This window comes from Eucalyptus grandis, chromosome 6 (assembly GCF_016545825.1).
Source record: "Eucalyptus grandis isolate ANBG69807.140 chromosome 6, ASM1654582v1, whole genome shotgun sequence".
In the NCBI taxonomy this organism is placed as follows: Eukaryota; Viridiplantae; Streptophyta; class Magnoliopsida; order Myrtales; family Myrtaceae; genus Eucalyptus; species Eucalyptus grandis.
The window spans coordinates 49,288,277-49,310,751 of record NC_052617.1 but is presented as its reverse complement, the minus strand read 5'-3'; the positions used below and the strand labels follow the sequence as shown (position 1 = coordinate 49,310,751).

The following is a 22,475-nucleotide window of genomic DNA, read 5'->3' as shown; positions in this document are numbered from 1 at the left end:
TTAGACTTGGAATTAGAAATCTTACCCCTTCTTTTTATAATGAGCAACCTAATCGTTTTGCCTTCTAAGAATGATATAAATTATCGAAGATTCATTTCGGATTCGGGGAAAGGAGTTCTCGCTCCCAAAAAGTTTCTTCACGTTGCATACTAGTGAAAATGCGATGCGATCATCCATCAATCAAGTTTCCGTTTGCAGTTCTTATTGATCTCGATGGATACTTTATTCGTGTTAAGTGGATTAAATAATAAGTGTTTCTATATCTCAAAAAAAAAAAAAAATAGAGGAATAGTCATTATTCCCCGATAGTGGTGGCGTGATCCTTTTATACGGACGATTAACTAAGCGAAAATATGGAAAGACAGCACGAGTGAAAAGCAATAATATAAATATGAAGTAAATAACATAGGTTGGGGAAGCATAAATTAAAAGTGGAGAGATATTGAGTAAAGAAAAGATGTGGAATAATAAAGACTAATGATTTTCAAAAAGGGTGGAAGGGGATTTTAAATGGGAGGGTGAATTTTGAGTCTTATGAAATTTTCCTTCCTCGGCCAGCGTGACCATTCTCTCTTCAAAATTTGTTAGGCCCGTATGTTTATGTTGTGCCTGGCTCGGCCCCTTTTTCAGGATTGTTTTATTTTTGACGAATCCCCAACGACAAACAAGAATGTTACGTTAGATCTAGCTCAAAAGCGCCATCACACTTCATCGAATCTCATAGTATTATATCAAGTTAAGCATCATTAATAGAGATGAGCATGGTTTTAGGATAAAATCTGCAACATGAGAACCAAACTAGTGAGGACCTATGCAGTCCATGTTCCAAAAATTGATAAATTGGTTTCAATGGGTAGGTTGTAAGTTTTAAGTTGGAGGAACTTGGAACCTATAACCTAGGATCTAAAATAAGTTTTTGCGTTTATCTTTGTCCATGTGTTCGTGCAATCCTACGGTATTCCATAGTTCGATAACAAGTGTATAATTGGAACCACTAACTAAGCTTCCATTTTATGATTTAAGACTTTTACTTTATTAATGTTAATATTTTTCATGTGTCTAAATATAAGTTACGGTTAGTAAATTGTAGCAACAATTGATGATTACTAAATGTGATAATTCACTATAACCGTTCAATTAATAATATAGGTGAAACCTAGGTAGATCATAGAACTAACTTGACAAAGTAGGTTTTAGGTTCCAAAAAATGATAAATATGTTCTAATGGGTAGATTCCAAGATCTAGATATAACATATACAGTATTTAGAACCGCTCACCCTAGTCATCAACCTAGAAGAATTCCAAACTCATAGTTTGGCTATTCAATTCGAGATCAACTACTTATGCTCCGTTTGGTAACATTTTTATTTCTCTCAATTTATGTTCTTTGATTCCTCGGAATTTAAAAAAAAAATAGAAATCAATTTGATAACGTCAACTAATTTTTCTATTCCCCAAAATAAAAACATGGCTGGGGAATAGATTTGAAACAGAAACAAGAAGTAAAAATATATATATATATATATAAAAAAAAAATATAGTTTTTGTTCTCGAAACAAATTCTAAAAATAAGTTATTTTTTTCTTTCTTTTTTTTTCTTTTTTTTTTCTTTTCTTCCCCGCCGCTCACTACCAGTAGAAAGGAAAGATAAGAAAATAAAAAAGGAAAAAAAATCTTTAAAAAGTATTGAAAAATTTTAAGAAATTTTACATTACAATTTTTTTTTTAGATCGTACCAAATGCATTTATGTTCTTTTTTTTTCATTTTAAGAAAAGAAACTTTGTATAGTTACCAAATGCAATATTTTACTGAGAAATTATTCCAAGGAGTAGAAATGGAAAAATTATTCTGAAAAGAAATTGTTTCCCAAAACGCATCCTTAAAATCCTCTCGGATTAGTTTTCATTGCATTTGTATAGAAAAAAGTAAGGGATTCTTCTTCTTCTTTTTTGTAAAAAAAAAGATTGAATTAGACATTGTGCCATTATTCTAATATAATTTAACAACATTATTCTTGTATATTTAGGACTTGAGATTTGATTGTGCACAATATGATTGGATATGTTCCATTTATAGCTATTATTAATAGATACAGTTTCGTTAAGGAAAGGACCTTAAAAGCCATTTTTCAGCCTAAAATCAACTTGTTTATAATGTTTTGTCCTTTTTTTTTCATTTCATTCAAAAAAATCCTAATTATTTTCAGCATATTTGATTTGCAATTTTGTAATTCAAGTTAATTAGACATTGTTAAGACGTTCAGACTTTGTTTCACCAATTTCGGATCCCGCAACAAAATATCTTTCACCAAATATTATTTTTTTATTTTTATTTAATGGGACTTAGGCTTATATATCTTATGTAGTGTTGAACCCAATAGAATCATTTAGTACAAGCTCAGAATTAATAATAACAAGTCCCGGAATCTAATCAACAGCGTAATTTAAACACACTTCAATATGCTAATGAAAGCCCACTAAGATCAAGTGGTGCATACAATGTCAAAATTTGTTCGACAACACTAGGTGATAGAAACGACATTGGTTAAATACTGCCCTATGATGATACAATGTTGGAATCTAATCAACAATGCCAAGCAATAGAAACAATACCAAGTAGACATTGCCCCTATATGGATTCAAGAACACAACGTTGAAATCTAATCAATGATGCTAGACGGTTAAAAACGACATCAGGTCGGCACTACTCCTAAATGGGTTCGAGTACACAACGTTGAAATCTATTCGATGATGCTAAACAAGACAACACTAGGTAGGCACTATTCCTAAATGGGTTTGAGGACACAAAGTCATAATCTAATTGACTATGTTAGTTAGCAAAAATAACACCGGGTAGGTATTGTTCCTAGATGGATTTGAGAACACATTGTTGAAATTTAATCGATGACGTTGGAGGGTAGGATAACACTAGAATCCAATCAACATTAATACCTAGAATATAGACACTCGTTGAAATTGAATCAATGATAAGAATCCAAAGCTACAACTAAACTAGGCTAAGCTAAGATAAATAAATGATAAGATAAATGATTTTGTTGTGTTGTTCGGGGGCTTCTTCGTTGGATTGTTTGTAGTGTTTACAAGACAATCTAATAACCATCGGTTAGTTGATCCTTCCTTGAAAGTCGCTCTTAATTTCTCCCACGTCCCTTTGCTTAACCGCTTGACACATATCTTGTTGTTTCTTGACTTGTCAATGATGCTTGCACGACTTGTCCAACAAGTAATAACAACTCTTTTGATTTTGTGCGCACTTTTAAGCACCATCTTGACACTAATTCTATATGAATTTTGGCATCCATAGTAGTGTCTCTTGACCCTGACATGTGGCAATCATTTGCCTTACTATTAAATCACGCATCTCCATTTGTAGGCCCATCAAAATCCAGCCCAAGGGTTCTCAAAAACCTTTGCCATCCTTCATCTCTATGATTGATATGGGCCGGATTGCTATTAATCATAACTAGCATGTGATAGAGAGGATGATCAAGATTCCACGTGACCAGCACATGATAATGAGGGTAATTTTGGGTGTCAACAGACAGATTATATCATTTGTTTAAGGATAAAGGCACCATAAGTCTCTCAACATTTTTCAAATGTTCAATCAGGTTCGTGATCCTTCTTTTGTGTAGTTATGTCCGTAAAGTATGAACTTTTTTTCGTTCGAGATGGTCCTTCTATTGAATAAGTGAACAAAAATGCTAAGGTGCCTATTAAGTTTGCCATTAAGTATCACGTTGGCATCCCGTATGGCAATCCAGAAAAAACTCAAAAAGATTTAGAACATACTAAATCCTTTTTGGATGCGTAAAAAAGAGGAAATCTGAAAAGAGAAAAAGGAAAATATGCCAAGTAAAAAGAGAGATGGGAGAAGCTTGAAGCCCTTGTCACGACTGTTACAATGCCGTCGCTGCACAAGCACAGGCGACGGTGTTAGGCCCTCATTGGACTTAAGTTAACTCGGCACTGTCGTCTCGTCGCCACCTTCACCTTCGAACGCAAACACACAAAGACTCACGCATGCGTATGGAGGAAAGTATACGAGCAAGGGTCACGGCCATCGCCATAGTAGCTAGGACAAGCATAGTTTCAAGTAAAACTGAAAACTTGAGAATCGGACCGATAAACATTACTATTTCAAGTTCTACAATATGTATGGTAGGTTACAGGTTCCTAAAATTGGAAAATTTGTAATGACGCGTAGGTTCTAGGTGGAACTGAGAACCTGGAAGGAGTTTTTGTATTTTTCTTATTCTATATTTATCAATGACATCCAATGATAATTGTATAATTTGAAACCACTAGTCTGAGCTTCCATTTCCAGTGATATCTATGACTGAGCCTTTTACTTTGTTAATATTTCATAATTTTTATGTGTCTAAATATGAGTTGTGATCAGTGGATTATAACAAATAGTAGTTATTAAAGATGATGATTCACTAGAGTTGTTAAATTTAAAGTAAAATTGGAACTTGAGTAAACCCTAGAACCTGTGACGGAATAGATTCCAAATTTTTGGGTATACAAAGTAGGCTTAAGGTTCTAAAAATTAGAGAGCCTGTTCCGACAAGTAAATTCTATATGGAACTTGGACAGAATTTGGAACCACTTACCTCTAATAATAACAACTAATGGTCGGAACAAGACCTCATGCTAATGGCCCAACAAGCCTCATCTAGACGACCCAACAAGAATCACCTAGACGACCTTTGCCTAGATTCATATACTCAAGGAACAACAAAATATGAGTTCCAAGCAAAAATCAAGAGAAAACTCCAGCAAGAATTACACATGGACCTTCAAGTCCTCCCCATCTACACGAGATTCAGTTTTCTTTTTCCTTGACTTAATCTCCAAAATCACCTTCAATCCTCTATATGCTCTTTCTTTAACAGCAACAATGTCAACCTTACTCTCCAATTCATTTCCAAATTCAGCCAAAAGAATCACATTAAAAAAAGAAAAGAACACAGCTCATGATATAACATACTTGACGTCAAAATCTACTTTCAAATTCAAGTATATTGATGCTCGCAGACACAAGGAATAAAGAAGAGATAAATGAATGCATATTCCCAAATCAAGAACTGCTCAACTGGCCATCATTAACGAGGTCCCCTCAGAGGACCCAATTTTTTTGTCAAAAACAATTGGCTCGACTCGATCATTGGTGCCGTGCTGATTCGCCTTAGCTTAGCAGGCTGGCCAGGGATGATGGCCCCTCGCTGGTAGTAATCAATCTAGTTAGCAATGCTGTGATGTTGACGTGGTCTGCCACATTAGCAATTTCTTTTTGTCCAAATTACGAAAGGATCGACATTGAGTAAATAATAATAACAAGCTTCATAGTTCAAGAATTTAATTGGACAAAAATAGAAAACCTACTCTGCTTGTTAGATTCCTTCCTATCCTAAACTTAGTAGGAAAACTGATTGGGCATTTGGCAAGAATTCATGGACTTTCGGAGCTTTTGTCCCTTATTTTTATTACTGTCTTTTACTTTCTAAGATATTTCAAAGAACTTCTAGGCCATCACAGGCGTTTTGCTAGAAATTCCAAACAAATGAAATTTTTAGAAAGTTCGATTCTTTTCCAATTAAGAGTGCATTTATTTCATGAAAAACAATCACTTTAAAATATATATATATTTTAAATAATCGATCATCTTGTTTACAAAAATGAATGAATGAAAGAAAGAAAATTTCATCCTCAACGAAAATAATTAAACATAAATTGTTGTCGATAATGAAATATTTTTCATCAACTAATTCTTCCAAATTATAGAAATAATCATTTTTAAGAAAATATTTTTCAAATCATTTACTGTTTTTGCAAAACTAATGAAGTCTAAAATAATTGATGCTTTCTTGAAAAAGTGGCATTGAGCGGCTAACCCCTGAAATTTCGTCGCCAAGCTACAGGCGTGGATTTCCCGGCCCATCGAACGCCTATAGCGACTAAACAACTCCGGCGACCAAACGAAATACTCGACCCGTCGCCATCGATCATTTCAAAAAAGAATGAAAGCTGAAATCTGTTTATTAAAGCCAGGATACTCGTTAACGACAACACACGAGGTACAGATTTATTGAGACAATCGCGTACGAAACACGCGACTCTGCATAGAAAACCTACGACAGAGTCCCTTGAATCAAAACAAAGCCCGACATTATAATGTCCATGGCTGTTATTTACAATAGCGTATGACGATCAGGGCGCGTTTCAGCCACTGTTCGTGGACAATTACCTGCTCATGTTGAACTTCTTGTGCCCCATCCGGATGAACCGCTCCGCTTCTTCGTTGATTTTCTCGTCCACGAGCTCGCTGCCCACGTTGCCCTTCACGGTGGAGGCCGGACCATAATCGCAGACCAGGACCTCCGCAGCGTGGTTCCTGCGGGGCTCGGTCTGGTCGGCGACGCCATATAGACCGTCATAGGTATGAGGACGATGCGCATGGTGAGGATAGCTCTCAAGCAAGATCGCATCGGTGTTGGAGTGCTGGACTCGGTAGGGTTCGTCGATGCTGTGGTGGTGGCGGGCGTGATCCGGGTACCGGCCTCGGTAATCACGTGCATCTTCCGTGTGATGGTGGTGCCCGTAATGGTAAGGGCTGCTTGAATACGACATGGTTGCTTTCCTAGGTGGGGCTTGGAGCAGAAGCTAGGGAAACTGTCTGAAGTTGTCTGTGCTTTGTTTACCTTCATCTTCATGCAGTATTTTATAGACCAGCCTGGAGCGTATGATAACAAGGCTTTCCGATCAAACGGGCTAAGCCGAATTAGATTCGGGGATAAACCACGATCTAAAGAGGATCACGTTTCTTTTGAACTTGTCGTGAAAAGAAGAATATCTTGGAAAGCACTCTGGTGACTTTATTCTTCCTTTAGAATCTTTCGAAAATGTTGTGTTAATATCAAGGTTGTGGCTTTCATTGGATGTCCGTCGCGTGTAGGGCCGACATATGGGGAAGGTCGAGACAAGTTTGGGTCGAATTGAAAACAGTCTTACTCAAATTGACCTATGTAACTGATTTTAACCCATTATATGCAACACAAATATATTGGCCTATACTAGAGCCATTTAATAATATATTTCTATATTTAATCCAACCTATGATAACCTATATCCAACTAGTAAACACACTTTAAGGTCTTCATGCGTATAAGAATTGGTTTTCGACATTGCATGGAATTTCCAGTTTTTGTTTTGACTCGTCATGAAGAATAAGAAAAAGTTAGTACATGATAGTGAATTTATAAAATTATAGTAATGAATAACGTGAATGAATGGGATAGAAGATATTGAAGATGATGATTTGTACCGATCATGGATTACAATGACAAGAACTAAGATTAGAATATAACATAAAAGTAATAATGCCAAATGTAATCAAGGAAAGATATACTCCAATAACTAATAGATGAAACTCACAAGATTAATAAAAATAAAAATAAAAATAAATAGAATAGAATCTTGATATTTTTAATAAGATAGGCCCACTAAGATTTCTCTGAACTTAGAATAACCGGAAGAGTTCATTATGTTTTTTCATAGAAGATGATGAGACAATCACAAAGGTAAGTTGAGTTGGTGTAAACTATGGACCTAATCAACACTCATATATTTTTGTATTTTGCCATTCTAAACACATTTTATAACCCATATAATAAACATAATTAAACCCATGTAATAACTCGGTCCATCAAAATGGGTTAAGAAATGGGCTTATGACCGATTCTGAAAAATTTTAGTTACGTGGGGTCCATTTGGCCTATAATCTAATCTCAAAAGAGTCCAAACGCTTTTCGAAATTGACAACACGAGCTTAGATATTTGTTGTTTCGGACTTGTGTTTTTTGACCAGTGCAAACGGAAAGTCCCAAAAAGGGGAGGTTCGAACCACGTTGAAACCACCGGGCCGTCGAATGCGACCGGTCTTATTCATGGCTAAAATTAAGGAAGAGATCACATCCCCCCCCGAAAGATTCCCGAAAGATTCCGTTGCCGTTGCCGTTGCAGACTGGGCCGCACGTGAGAAGAGGAAAAAGTCGATCCCGCCCGACTGGTTATCGTGTCCACCTCTCGGCGTTTGGGCCTTTGCTTTGTAATGATGTCCCATGCGGCATCTCAGGTTTTATATGAATAAATTCTTATCTTCGACAACAACAAAAAAAGTCAGTATCTTTTGACAACAGTTTATCGATAAGATGGAGATAGAACCGACAACCAAAAATTCTGAAATGACTAAGCATTCTGATACCATCACGATATTTAAAAGGGAGGTGGGAATGAAAAGTATGGCTAGAGCTTTAACCCCGTTGAAGTTCTTTTCTATAGGCACACTTGACATTTTTTATTGATAGAATTTCAACTCACGATGAATTTCATATTTTAAATTTTGAGTGTACTACTAGCAACTATTCTAAAAGTTTAGTATTAAGGGTGAAATTTTAATTAAGAAGGCAAATTAAGCCCAGAATTATTCGAATTCAGAGCCTGTAACTTTGATATTATGTGAGAATTTTAGTGAAACTATTTTCGATTGTTCTAAAAACTTAAGCCGTTAAATAAAAGCGTAATTTATTATTTAAATATTCTCACATTTTGTAAATTAAGATTGATTTGGAAGTTCTTATTGGTAGCCATCAAAATTGTTTACTTGAGTGGGTATAATCTACATGATTACATATTTCCTAAAGTAAGGAACAATACCTTCATCCGATTGGGAGATGGACGGCCACCCACGTAATCCATCACTTCAAAATTTGCAAAATATTTTATGAGGTTTGGAAAATCTAGAGTAGGGGTATCAATTATGAGTTTACGAAGAGGATATCCATTAATTATAATGTTTTTTGATGAAATAAATCAAATGCATTTTCATAACTCGAATATTAATGCATCGAATAACCTTTTCTTTAGAATGTCATGATTTTTCGAAACAGAAGACGACAAAAGATATTCATTGTGCAATCTTAAAAAGGGCCATGCTGGCTTGGGCACGACCAGACTCGGCATTACAAGGTCCTATTGTCGGCATGCCCGTTTCCTCCGGAGTTAATGCTCGACCCAAGCTGCGGCGGCATGTTACAAACAAATGTGTTAAGAATAAATCCAAGTATCATTATTAATTAGAGGTCGTCTATTAAAAATTCCCAGAGATTTCAATTTCCTAACAAATTCCCAATTTGCAAAACACGATTCCCCTCGCTATTTCGATCTTGAAATAGACCATAACTGTTACCGAACTCACTATTTCCTCTTGCATGTTATACACTCACCGCCAATCAATTTCCCACAATGTTGTGCCACAAGCCACTCGATCGAGACAACGTTTGTGAGAAACACATGACAGTGGTAAATGACTTTGCCTTATCGGACAAGGTATTTTCGATTAACTTAAGACAATACCAGAGGGAACAAAACCTGTCGCCAGCACCTCGACTGGATTCAAGATTCGAGATGAATAGGGCTCGGAGCTCTGCTTGCCCGATATCATGAAAATTTAGGCCTCATTGAATCGACTGATCTACGTTAATCTTGGCCCAAGTGAGGAGCTGGCTAGACAATCTGTACGGGTGCGTATGCTGCCCGATACGGTTCGAGGAACTACTCGCATCTCTTGGATTGGGGAAGAAATGGGGCCAGAGAAACATGCTCTACAATGGGCAGCGGCGAACAATGACATCATCTCATTAGATGCATGCTGACAAGGTCATTTACGCCGGGGTGAATAAATCAAAAAAGTTCTAAACTTATTACAATTATATCAATTCAGTCACGAACCTTTTTTTGCCAATTTAGTCCAAAGTCTTTTACATTGGTGCCAATTGAGTCCATTTGGCTAATTTTAACTAGCCAGCATTGTCATGGACTCGTGGCAATAGTTTTTGAATTTTTTTATAATTTTTTATTTTTTTCTTTGATTTTTCCCCTTCCCCTTCCCCTTCGAGTCATCAAGGATTATTGGCCGACCCCACTAACTCTGGGCAAGGGTTGCAAGTGCCTCGCTTGCCCAAATTGGGCGAGGTCGTCATGACCCTCGTCCAAACCTAGCAAGGGCTGCAATGCCCTCGCTAGCACTGAGCAAGGGCATCTCGACCCTTGCCTGGTCTAGGCAAGGGGCCACACACCCATGCTCTAGTTGACAAGGGCCTGGACACCCTCGCTTATGGCCAATGAGGGTCGGCTAGCGACCCTCCCCAACCCAAAGGGGAAGGGAAAAAATTAAAGAAAAGAAAAGAAAATTATAAAAAAAAAAAAAATTATAATATTATTTTAAAATTGTCACATCAACATCGGTGGTGCAATATCAGCGTTAACTAGCCAAAATTAACCGAATTGGCTCAATTGACAGAAATACAAATAGTTTAGAACTAAATTAGCATTATTGTAATAATTTTATGAATTTTTTTAATAATTCTCCCTTCACGTCAACACGACAACCAACAACAATGCATAATGGTATTTGATTGTACTTTTATATTCTCCAAATTCATGAACCTAGATATATGTTTCTGAAATTGCATTTCCTCAATTGTTGTGACCCTCTCGGGGGATCTAACGGAAACCTCTCGCAATGTGGCACCAAGACGTCATAATGACTCTCCCAAGTCCCATCAACCGCAACAGACATTCTCTCATTAATTTGTCATTACCTTAGAGCCGCCGCAAACTTACATATAACGTCAATTAGGAGAGCCTGGTAAAGCGCCGGAGATTGCTTTACCTTGCGAACCAGCTCATATGAGTTCATAAACTAGGGATGATCCCAACTCATGTTTGGGGCGAGGAAGACTATACTCAAATCGATATATCTTATACTATGTGACAGAAGCAGAAGTGATTTGCTTATTGGGTGGACAATCCGTCTCAATTTACGTCCTTTTGTCATTTTCTCCTCTCCCCTTCTCTTGTTCCAAACCAAAAGGCCCTTTGGAGCGACGACGAAACCTAAAAGTCTGTCCGCCATGAGCGGCATGCCCCACCGCCCCACGATGACTATTGTCCAACGTCTCTGTCCTTTATACAACGTTGTGTTCCGGGAAGAAAAGAAAAATGAGAAATAAGGAAAGATTTCATTCGGGTCCGTTCCGAAATCATCGACGCCATTCGTCTGGCCAGCTCGGCTCGTCATCATCGCCTAAAAGAGGATGGGAATGGGATGGAGATGAAAACGAAGAGGAGAAGATGCTCCTCCACTTGCTACCGTGTGAATGCAAACATATGGTGTAGGGATAATGTAGCTCTGTTTTTCTTTTTCTTTCTGTTTGACCTGGCATATGGGAAATGTATATAGTTTATTCTATACGATTGACAATTGATTAGTAATAAAAAAAAAAAATATTTTAGTTAGATTCAACCAACCAGAACTCAATAATAGTGCACGACATCTCCTAGCAAGGCCATTATTTGGATGGGGTCGCGTCTATCACGTTAACGTGAGTTTACAAATTTGGATTTCTTCCAATTAATGAGCCAATCATAGATTTCCGATTAACAAGAGCCTGTAATCGAATTCATATTTAAACATACAATAAATAATTTGTATTCTTTTTTATAATCAAGTGGCACCGGGATAAAAACTCGACTACTTGGAAGTCCTTGAAACACCTTACAAACTCCTTCAACCAGTTAAGTCCAAACATCTGGCCTATGCAGGTGTTTCTTCATCCAAAGCATTTGAGAGAGAGAGAGAGAGAGAGAGAGAGAGAGAGAGAATCTGAGAGGAGGCCAGTTGGATGTCGTTAGTTGTTTTGGCTGGAAGCCATGGAACATGGGGTAGGACCAGGACAAAGTGAACCTAATTTTATAACAAAGTAGGCCAAGGTCAAAGAGACAAAGAAAGGAGTGAATAACTATGCCCTCCCCATATGCTTCATGGAACTTAGGGTAGTTGTAGGACCAAGATACCTTAATTTTATAATCGAAGTAGGCCAATGTCAAAGAGACAAAGCAAGGAGTGAATAACAATGCCTTCCCCATATGCCAGCTTCTCCTGACAGAGAGGCAAAAGCCAGGTCCTTCCTCATCTCCAGTTGGACAGAACATGATAGAAGTTGACCCACGTTACAGATAGCATATTCGATTGTCATGATAGGCAAAAGCCATATTATCAATCACATTCATCATTTGAAGAACAAGTCCTAGAACAGAAACCTGAGACTATCAGCACAAATCAAGCATGCCTTCGTGCTCTAATATAGACCTTTAACCATATCAGCACATAAAAGATACATCAAGAGAACCCACTGCTAACGTAAGATTCCTTGCTCTGGTTATGGGCGAATCAATCATAAGCCTGTGTTGGACCAGCAAGTCCTTATGTCATGGTCATAGTTGACAACCAAATTCAGAACCATAAACCAAGTCAATGGCATCTCACATTGGGTACCACTGATACCCGTTCACCTAACCTTATAGATCCTTCAGGACAAAGCCAAGAGAGCCAGCATTGCACGAAACATTACCATCTGAAATTTGGAAAGCAATGCAAAGCAGTTTGCTATGTTTTCTGCCATGTCCAACTTGAATATCCAAAACTCTAAAAGACCCTGGTAAGGAGGACTTGTACATGAATGTGCAACTGATGGCAAATTGCTTAACTCAGTCACAAGCATATCCCAACCTTGGAAAAGATACTTTGTAGAAAACACATTTTACTTAATTCATCAATGGCCTGCTATGAAAGGCATAGTGACCAAAGACCAAATTATTCGGAAGCCTGTCTCAATAGCAATGATATTGGCGAAATGTATCAACAAATTCTTTTCCATGTGATCGAAGGGAAAGTCTAAATCAACACTCATCGGACAGGTGTGTGCGCGACAATAACTGGCAATAAACTTTTGCAGGAAATAATGAGATAGACCGACCTTCAGAACAAATGAGCCAGGGTTAAGTAAATATTGTCAGCTCTATGAACACTAGATAAATAAATGGCAATCAGATGGTACAACTGAAATTCGTCAAGACAGACATTTACGCACAAATTTGTCTCAAAACAGAAGTCATATCAGTTGGTATACAAGGCAAAGCATGTAATACCAACGCCTAGGTAAAAATACACCCAGCAACAAGTTTCATCAATTCCCGCCATGGCCAACAAGCCCTCCTCCCAGCAACCATTGCTTCTCCAACTCCGGAAAAAGATTATTTACAAAGCCTCACCTAAATGTCCAAGATGGTCCCAAAAATCCTGGAAGAATGATATCTCAGCTGGACATCCAGAGCAGCTACATCAGTGACATGCCATGACGACAAACTCATCCGTTGAACCCCTGATGAGTAGTCAACAAAGCCGTGCTTTAAGCCTTCGTAGAGCTCACACATAGTATGAAAATCTCAGCCACTTTCTCTCATGCAATTTCCCGGTAAAAGAAATTTGTACTTCTCAGCATTTTCCAGGAGATATGAAGGAAGGTGAACAGCCGAGAAGGAATGTGGAACAGGTCCCATCTTCCCAATGATCTCCTTGAACGTGTGCTCCTCTGGAAGCATATCGAAAAGATCAGCCCCCTTGCATATCACTCTCTGAACTCTCTTTGGGTTCAAAAAGTGGGGGAACCTCACCCGATCGAAGTGACTATAGGCCTTCATCTTGAATATGAACTCGCTGATGCGGCGGAAGCAAAAGCTGCAATGCCACCCAGCATCTGCCAAGAGGTCATCCGTCTGACGATAGTGCGCATACGTCGTCTTGCCAGATTTATACCTATGCACCGATGCTCTCCAGCTATTATTATCAACAAGGAATTCGAACGAGTAGAGATAATTCTTAAGCTGAAGATGCAGAACAGGTGGGATTTCATCGCACCACCGCAAGAGATTGATAGTGTGTCTGCTCGGAATCTCATCCACGTCCGACATTATCAACAAATCATCATCAGTTATGCCAGCAAGCTTAAGGAGCCGATCCAACATTATTCTTTGATAAGCTTCCTCGACAAATGGGTTCTCCCCCTTCTTAAATCTCCCCGCAATATTACCGTAAGTCAATCGAGGCTCCACAAATTTGAACTGATCTTTGTTGGCAGCAAAAACCAGAGGTTTTGGGAATCCAGTGAAGGTCGAATTCGATTCGAGGAGAACAAACTGTGTTATATAAGGGTACAGCTCTTGCCACCTGATAGTGAGGAGGTCCAGCTCATTGCTGAACAACACAGCATCGTAGACACGTCTGGGGAACTCCCGGATCCCCCAACCGTGGAGCTTGCAGAGGTTCTCCATGGACACGTTCTCATGGTAGTAATGCGGGATTTCGTGGAACGGTTTGGGTGGCGACTCCCATAATGGCCGCAGGAAGTACGAAATCTTCTGCCCATGTATATAGATGCCGAGAATAAACGTCGGGATAAGAATCAACAGCAGCAAAAGCGTCTTCAAATCCAAGCCACGCAGCATGCACCGCAGTCTAGACAAGCTCAAAGCTCGATCCGAGTCCTGCAAATTCGAATCCACGCATAGGCTGTCAGAACACGATTCGATGACAGTTCACAAAAGACCAGAAAAAATAGGGTAAATCAAGAGCCATGAATACGAAAAAAATCTTATAGAGCAAATGCCCAACATCAACGAGAAAACCAAAATCAAAAGTATGCAGAAAAAACATGGGTTGCCCTTTCAAATTTCACCCAATTACTTTTAACAAAAAAGCTCCGAGCTTTCCTTTACACTTTTTCCCAAATTCTATGAATGCTTCAAAAAAGAAAAGCCGCGTGCTTTCTCAAAGATCATGTCTATTCCCTGATCTGCCCACGCTCCACAAATCAGCGTCGCCACAAATCAAACAAGAAACGACAATGAGAAGAGAAATCGCATAGGAAGCATCAGCGAAAGCGCACGAGACCGTCCCACATTTTGGACCGATCACTCGACGACAAGCCGATCGAACATAAAAACGAGATCTGAAACGAAGCCCCGCACGTAAAGAAAAAAAAAAAAAAAAAAAAAAAAAGGGGGAAAAACAGATCGACATCGACAAAGGGTCGTCAAGGAGCGTGAAGTTACCTGGCCGCAGACATCGCCGCAGATATCATCGGTCTTCTTGGAGCAGTAATGCCCGCCGGTCTCGCTCATCATCCACCACATTTTTTTCTCGTCCCCTCGGATTCCTCCTCCTCCTCCTTCGCGATTCGGCCGCGCCTCGATCTCGCGAATTTAGGGCTCTAGGCTCGGCGAGGGATCGGGCCGCCTCGAGAATTTACCCAAATGCCCCCGCGCCCAACAACCCACTTCGCGATCGGCCCGCAGAACCAGGAGGGGGGCAGGAATCTAGGGTCGAAGCAAGCTCCGATCTCGACTCCCCTCTCTCTCTCTCTCTCTCCCACGACGAACGCTCGCCAAAGTTCGCAACTTTAGGAAATGCCCTCGCACCCAACACCAACCCACTTCGCGATCGGCCGGCGGAATCGAAGCAGCACCGAACCCAACCTCAGTTAGCCCCTCCGATCGACGAACGCTCGCCAAAGTTCGCAACTTTAAGGCTCGGACGACAAGAGAAGCTATGGGTACCTCTCCTTCTCCTCCTTCTTCAGCAGATGCAGAGGGAAACCAGGGATGGCGGGGGGAAAAGGGAAGCTTGGAAGCACGAATCAAATAATGAAAAGAATAAAAGAATAAGGCGAGAACGCGAGGAATCTAACGGGGGTGAACGACACGGGAAAAAGCTGTGGCCAATCTGGTGATTGGGTGGCGAATTGGAAATATCACAACCCCGTACCCTCCCTCCCTCCTCGATGCCTCTCTTTCTCTCTCTCTCTCTCTCTCTTGCTTCTCTCTCTAAAAAGCTTCTTCACGAATTCCAAAGCAGAGGAGCAGGGAAGAGAGCCGTTTGCCTTGTCCCGTCCCCACAGCCTTTTTCCCTTATATCGAGGGAGAAACTGGAGGATGCGCGTGGCGCCGAAATTACGATGGAGGGCCGCGGGGGCCATTGAGGAAACCGCGTGTCGAAGGTGGGAGCCGGCGATGGCAGTTCGGTCATTGAGGAATCCGCACTCCTTTTTTAATATTATTTTCTTTTCTTGATTCTTTTTTTATTTAGAGGGCGGGGTGGGGCTGGGTCCCAACGCGTCTCTTGACTGGGCTCGAGACAGACTGTGTCGTTGGGGGGAAAGATTAGTGCGTAAAATCTTGAACAATACACCTAACTTTATATAGATAGCAAATTACTATAGTTTATCAAAAGAGTCAAATTGAAAAGTTTGGACTGACCCGTTTTTGGGAAGACATGGGACAATCCAAACTTAATTAATCACATTAGTGAGTAAAAATCTTGAACGGTACACCTAAGTCATATATAGCAAATTCAAATTAAAAAGTTTGGATTTTCTCTTATCGCAAGATAAAATGAAACGACAGTTTTTTTGGGGGAAAAGTGATCGAGAGCATGGACTTTTTGGGTTTTTATAGATTAGAAATAATCATAAATTATAACTGAATCGATTGATTTGAAAAAGAAAAAAAATCACGAGATCTCACATTCATATGGGTACAGAACAAATTTTCTTAAAATCGGAAGGTCTCCCGTTAGGGAGATACGACGCTTCACTTCAATCATGCTACTGGCTTTTATGAGGTCTTAATGGAAACGAATGCAATTTAAAAATAAATCAAATGACTTGAAAGCTCTAGATCAAGCACTTAACCACCCGAAGAGGAGCCAGATTTTTTTTCCCCATCTTCTTTTGGGAACCCGAACCCTCCAACACACAAGTCAAGGGCTATAGTTCACTATTGAATAGTTTCAATGTTTCGCGTTGTGAACGAAAATAAATAACGAATTTTAAAGTGCGATTTTAATGAATTCTATGAAGAAATAGCACCACGCTCTTTAAAGGACTTAGAGTAAATTTATTTTTCCAAAAAATAAATAATTTAAAAAACATCTTTTTCGAAAATGATTCTACTAAACAAGAAATTTTTTTTATAATTCACATAATGTATTCAGATATAAATTATTATCGATAAAAATATCTCCAACCGATCAATAATTTCAAGCGATGGATGTAATTATTGATGGGAATACTTTTCAAAGGAATCATGTCGGACTCGCCTTTTGCCAAAAGGTTCTACAGTGACTGCCACGTGGAGAGGTCATTGCGGATTTCGTCCGCCGCTTCAACGGTTCGTGAACTCGCTTTCCGAGAAATGAAACGGGAAGAACTTCTCCGCGCCGACGTCAATCGCGCGACCTGATTTGACAAGCCGAGGCGCGGGGCGGTTCCGTCGGGTCGACACGTGCACTCGGGCAGGTCGTTTCGGGGACGACACGTGGCTGGTGGATGATACGCGGAGGCCGACTTTTTTTTTTTTTTTTTTTTGCTTGCGCTGGTGGTGTGGTGGTGGTGGTGGCGGCGGCGGCAAGCGGTGGCGGTGGGGCCGACCGGCGGGGGGGGATTAGGAGGCCAGTGATCATCCACCTGTCGACCTAACGAAATCCGCCCTAATTACGTTGTTGGACTGACAACTCAAATGGCGCTGTGCCGTGAGGGGAATACAATTAGATGATCAAATTATGCATAGGCTTGATTCCCCTTTTTTTAAAGAAAGATCTCTAATTTCATCCCGTATTTTTTCCTCAAAAAACACAAACTTTCGCTATGGTCCTCGAGTCTCCTTTGCATCCAAAAACCACCATTGGATTCTTCGAAATTATCGACATTAAGATATAAGGCAGTTGGTTAAGATCTCTCATTTCAGTGCATAGAGGTCGATGGTTCAAAACCTTGCGTTACTAGCAATTAAAGCAATAAGCTCGACGATTGGTTGCTAGGTTAGTTTCCTCCAAGGTATAATCGTTGTTGGTCCTTCACCCTAGAGGCCTGTGAAACCCCAAATCGGCGTAAGCGACAAGGGCATGTTCCAGCGGATCCTTGATCATAAAATATATATATATATGATCATAAAATATATATATATATATATATAAGGCTGTTAGTAAAGACGCGAATTCTAATAATAAACCTCGAACTAGACATGATGAAATGGGTCATGGACCTATTTCTTAATCCATATTTGAAGGGTTGAGTTGTTATGTAGGGTAGTTACTTTTAGTGAATGGCTCATAAATAGGTTTAGAATGGTAAAGTCCAAAATAATATAAGTGTTAAATAGGTTCACAACTTACTTAAACCCACGTCATCTCTATGACTCTCTATTGCCTTTGTTCAATCCTGCGCTCACTCATTTCTAGCTCTTACCTTGTTTTAGGTATGTGTTTTTTTGTAATTAGCAAATTGGGTACGATATGGGTCAAAACAAGTCAAATTGATCAATATGGATTGGACCAAGTTTTGATTTGGTCCACCCATTTGACATGTTTGTTTCTAATTGACCTTAATGTTGATAATATTGATAAAAACCACTGGCAAATACTAGACACAAGGTTAAATTTAGGATTGGAGCGAAAGTTGGAAAAAAAAATGGAATTTAGGGCAAATTTGAGATCATACTTAAAATTTGAATTTTTTAATACAAAAATTTGGCAAAAAAGACAAAGTGATTACCGAATCGATTTCTCAAAAGTGGGCGACAGGATGGCTCTAACTTTTCTCAACACCATGTATTGGAAATGCGCATTTTCTTGGCCAATTTGAAACGTCGAGTCAAAAATAAAGAAAAATGGACCGGAAATCCGATCAGGTCGTTTTTCACATATGCATGACGTATAAAATGAAAAGCTACAAGACCGCAAATCTGACGCAAGTAACTTGCAATTTAGGTATCTCTGTGACAAAGCGGTCGGAATCGGTCGACGTGCTGAACTATCAAAGAGGAGGAACTTGGCCAATTTGTAACGTCGAGTCAAAAATAAAGAAGAATGGACCGGAAATCCGACGAGGCCGTTTTTTTTATGTATGCATGATGTATGCAATGGAAAGCCACAAGACCGCAAATCCGACCCGAGCAACTTGTAACCGAGGTCTCTCCGTGGCGAGGCGGTCGGAATCAGTCGACGTGCTGAACTATTAAAGAGGAGGTCGGGGAGCAATCAATCGTTGACTCGAGACTTTGGATTTTGTCCGCGAGAAATGGTCCGCCGAGGTGCTTTCGATGGGCACTCCCGAGCATGAGCAAGCAAAACCTTTGCGGGAAACCCAGCAGACACGTTCCTGTTAGAAATTTTCAACGCTTGACCCCCTCAACTCCACTGTTTGTCATTTTTTTTTACTCTTTTAATTGCTAATTTTGTTCTCTTCCCTTCAATTAGGTATGTTAAACGGTTCGGTTTGGTTTTTAAAAAAAACCAAACCGAACCGAATTGAACCGTTAGGAAAAACTTCTGAACCAAACTAAATAAGACCCGAACCTTATACGAACTAAACCGAAATTTTGGTTCAATTCGGTTTGGTTCGGTTCGGTTTTTCGGTTTTTAGTTTTCAGTTTTTAGTTTTCGATTTTTGCATTTATTTTTTTTTTCATTTTTTTTCTGTTGTATATAATTTTTGTTTTCAAGAAATAAGTTCTTATTGGTTTGCCAGTTCGATTCGATTTAAACCGCTAAAAAAAATTTGGTTTTTAATGAGAACCAAATCGAAAAAACCGAATTTTTCGGTTTGGTTTGGTTCGGTTTTTGACACCCCTTCCTTCAGTGCTCTCGATAATTAATTTTATTAAGTGAATGTAACTTGAATGTTTGGGAATCATTGAGATGGGAAAAGAAATTTGTACACCCGATGTTGGGTCGACTAAGTCAGACTCGGTCAAATTCGGTAAGTCGATGAGGTCGTCGAGCCCGTAGTTTGTGTGCTCGAACCCTTGAACTTTAGGAAGTTTTTTTCCAATCCGAAATCCCAATGTCGAAAATTCAGCGATCTTGTTGTAGATGGAAAGCTATTTGGATTGGGACCGAATAAGTTCAAAGGAAAGTGAATGCCGAGGATGTTGCCTGAGTGGGCTGCTTTTAAATTCCTTGGAAAGACGAACCAGTGCTACTTTAGACTTTTGTAAGGACAAATTAAAGTCGATTTCTTTTGTAACCATGACGTATCGTTCAGAAAAGAAAATCTGAATGTGAAATTTATTTGAGCTACAGACGCCTGAAATCTTTAAATGTCTTGCTAGAATTTTTTTTTTCTTTTGCAGGTGATAATCTTTCGAAATTAGATTGAGTCAGCTAATAATATGCGTGAATTACATGTGCAGCATAATGGGTCGTGTCGGTTTCTATTTTTCAGAACAGAAATAAATTTCAAATTCCAATTATTGCAAGCAATTCCGAATCCATTGACTTGTAGTTTGCAGATTTTTCAAGTCTGATGTTGAGTTAACCGAACTTTAACCAAGATTTTTTTATTTATTATTATTAAAAACTTAGGCAAAAAGAAGAAACCTTTTGGAACTCAATATAAATTATTAAGGTGCTTTTCAGTAGACAGTAGCACATGCAGCTAAGAGTTCATGGGGCCGGATGTGCTTATTATATTCCAAAGTGGTGCATGTATTTTAAATATTGCCTCACGAAAAATCCCAAATCGACACTTTCGTGAATATTTTATCTTTATTTTTATTTTTTTTCAGATCATGGATATGGATCAAAATCTAGTTTTCGCTTGAAAAACGATTTTGAACTTGTATCATACAACATATTTATCAAGAACTAATTTCTCTCTCGTGAAAAATTCACAAACTAGTACTTCTGTGCAAATCTACACATCAATGGAATGCATGCGTGAGAATGCACGTGGATTTTCACTTTAGGTATGAAATTATCCACCTTAAATCCATATTGGCATTGTCTATTGCGGATGTCGACATGTGTGCATGTTGACGAGACATTGAATGGAGTGTGAACGGATCATAGATTTAGGTCAAGGGTATTAATTTGGATTTTCTCACGAGACGAAAATTAATTCGAGGCAAATGTATCATGGAGTGCGGATTTATGATGCTTTTTTGTGAAAATTAATTTAGAATACATGTGTCGAGGTACTAATTGGGGATTTTAATGTATCTTACCTTATACAGTTTAAAGAAAAATGGGGGACAAACTCTATTGTGGAGGGATATCAAATTGGACCACACATCGAAATCGTAACACGATTTTGAGGCCTTTTTGGCTCGAGTTTTGTTTTTATTCAGGTAAATTACTATAAAACAGGTAGTGAAATTGTTTTGGTTCGTGTCAGGTCGGGTAATGACTCGAACCGAAACATGTTATCAATTGAAAGAGACGATCGCAAACATAAGAAAAGGGTAGCATGCTATGCAAGTCGTGCTTCTAACCGAACGAACCTCGGAATACCTGACCCCACCTGCAATTACCTTTCATGCTTTATTCAGGTAGGGTCGGGTTGTTATGAAGGCACACCCTTCGTGTTCAGTTAATGGATCAAGTTGGCTAGAAATCCAACCCGACCCTAGCACCGTTGATTAAATTTCAAAATTAATTACTATAGTCATATTATGTCGTATCGTGTCATGTCGGCATCTTACTTTATCGTACCTTGCCGTGTAGCTTGGGAAGCTACAAAATCGGCGTTAAATGAATTCGTTTGGTAGATATCAAGGGATTCCTTTCTTTAATTTGAACATTTGAATGTAGGTTCTGATATCCCATCCTTTTTCCCCATCTCTCCACTTACGACTTTTAAGAGAGGGAAGAGGTGTTGGCGCAGACAGAATTACGTGCACGGTAGCTTTAGCGTCGCCGTTTTAGGCGGCAAGGACTCCCGTCGACGTGCTTTTAAAGTCGAGCGCACGACTTTTTTCCGCTTTCCCATTGTTTGCGAGGGGGTCTCAATTTTTCGCACCAAACAAGGGCCTCTTCCTTACAAAATCCCCTGACTTTTGATTTAATTATAATTCTGTTCTGGAGTTTTCTTTATTTGAAAAGAGTCATTAGTTTTTGCTGTAGTCTCAAATCTGCTCATTACGTCAAAAAATCGTCACTGATCTTACAAGATATTGATATCAAAAGGGAGACTGTTATTATTTTATACGAAAATGAGGATATTGATGAAGATTTGTTTTGATAATGAATCTCTAATTGATCATGATGTTGATAATCTCGAAGAATCTAGTGGCGATTCTTTGGGTAACTAGGCAGATTCAAGATTAAAGTGAAAGTTGGGAAAAAAATTTAAGACAAAAAAAGAGCTGAAGGCGGAATTAGGCCAACAAACAAGTAATAAAAAGAAATCAAGATAGATATACTCAAAATCCTAAAACTTATCAACGAAAGTGTAATTGAGTTTTAAAACTTATCAAATTAATCTATTAAGTCATTTCGTTGATTGCATCTTTTGAAATATTTAAATTTCAGATCCAACTAAGTCATTTTGTTGATTATACTTTTTGAAAGTTTTAAAATTCGATTGTATTTTTGTAATAAATTTTAAGACTCGATTGTACTTTCATGATAAATTTTAGGACTTCTGACACATTTATCCTTAAAATTTCTTTGTCTAATTTTGCGTTTTTAAAATCTAACTTGCCCTAAAAACCT

The 22,475-nt window shown here is 38.9% G+C and overlaps 1 protein-coding gene across 1 annotated transcript; it reads right to left on the bottom strand.

Moving 5' to 3' along the window:
• Positions 1-12,904: 12,904 nt before the first annotated feature.
• Positions 12,905-15,864, bottom strand: LOC104414136 (beta-1,4-mannosyl-glycoprotein 4-beta-N-acetylglucosaminyltransferase). Its single transcript, XM_010025161.3, has 2 exons — positions 15,038-15,864; positions 12,905-14,470 (listed from the first exon to the last, which is right to left on the bottom strand). The coding sequence occupies exons 1-2, from the start codon at positions 15,116-15,118 to the stop codon at positions 13,373-13,375; spliced, it is 1,179 nt and encodes a 392-aa protein (XP_010023463.1). The 5' UTR covers positions 15,119-15,864; the 3' UTR covers positions 12,905-13,372.
• Positions 15,865-22,475: the final 6,611 nt, after the last annotated feature.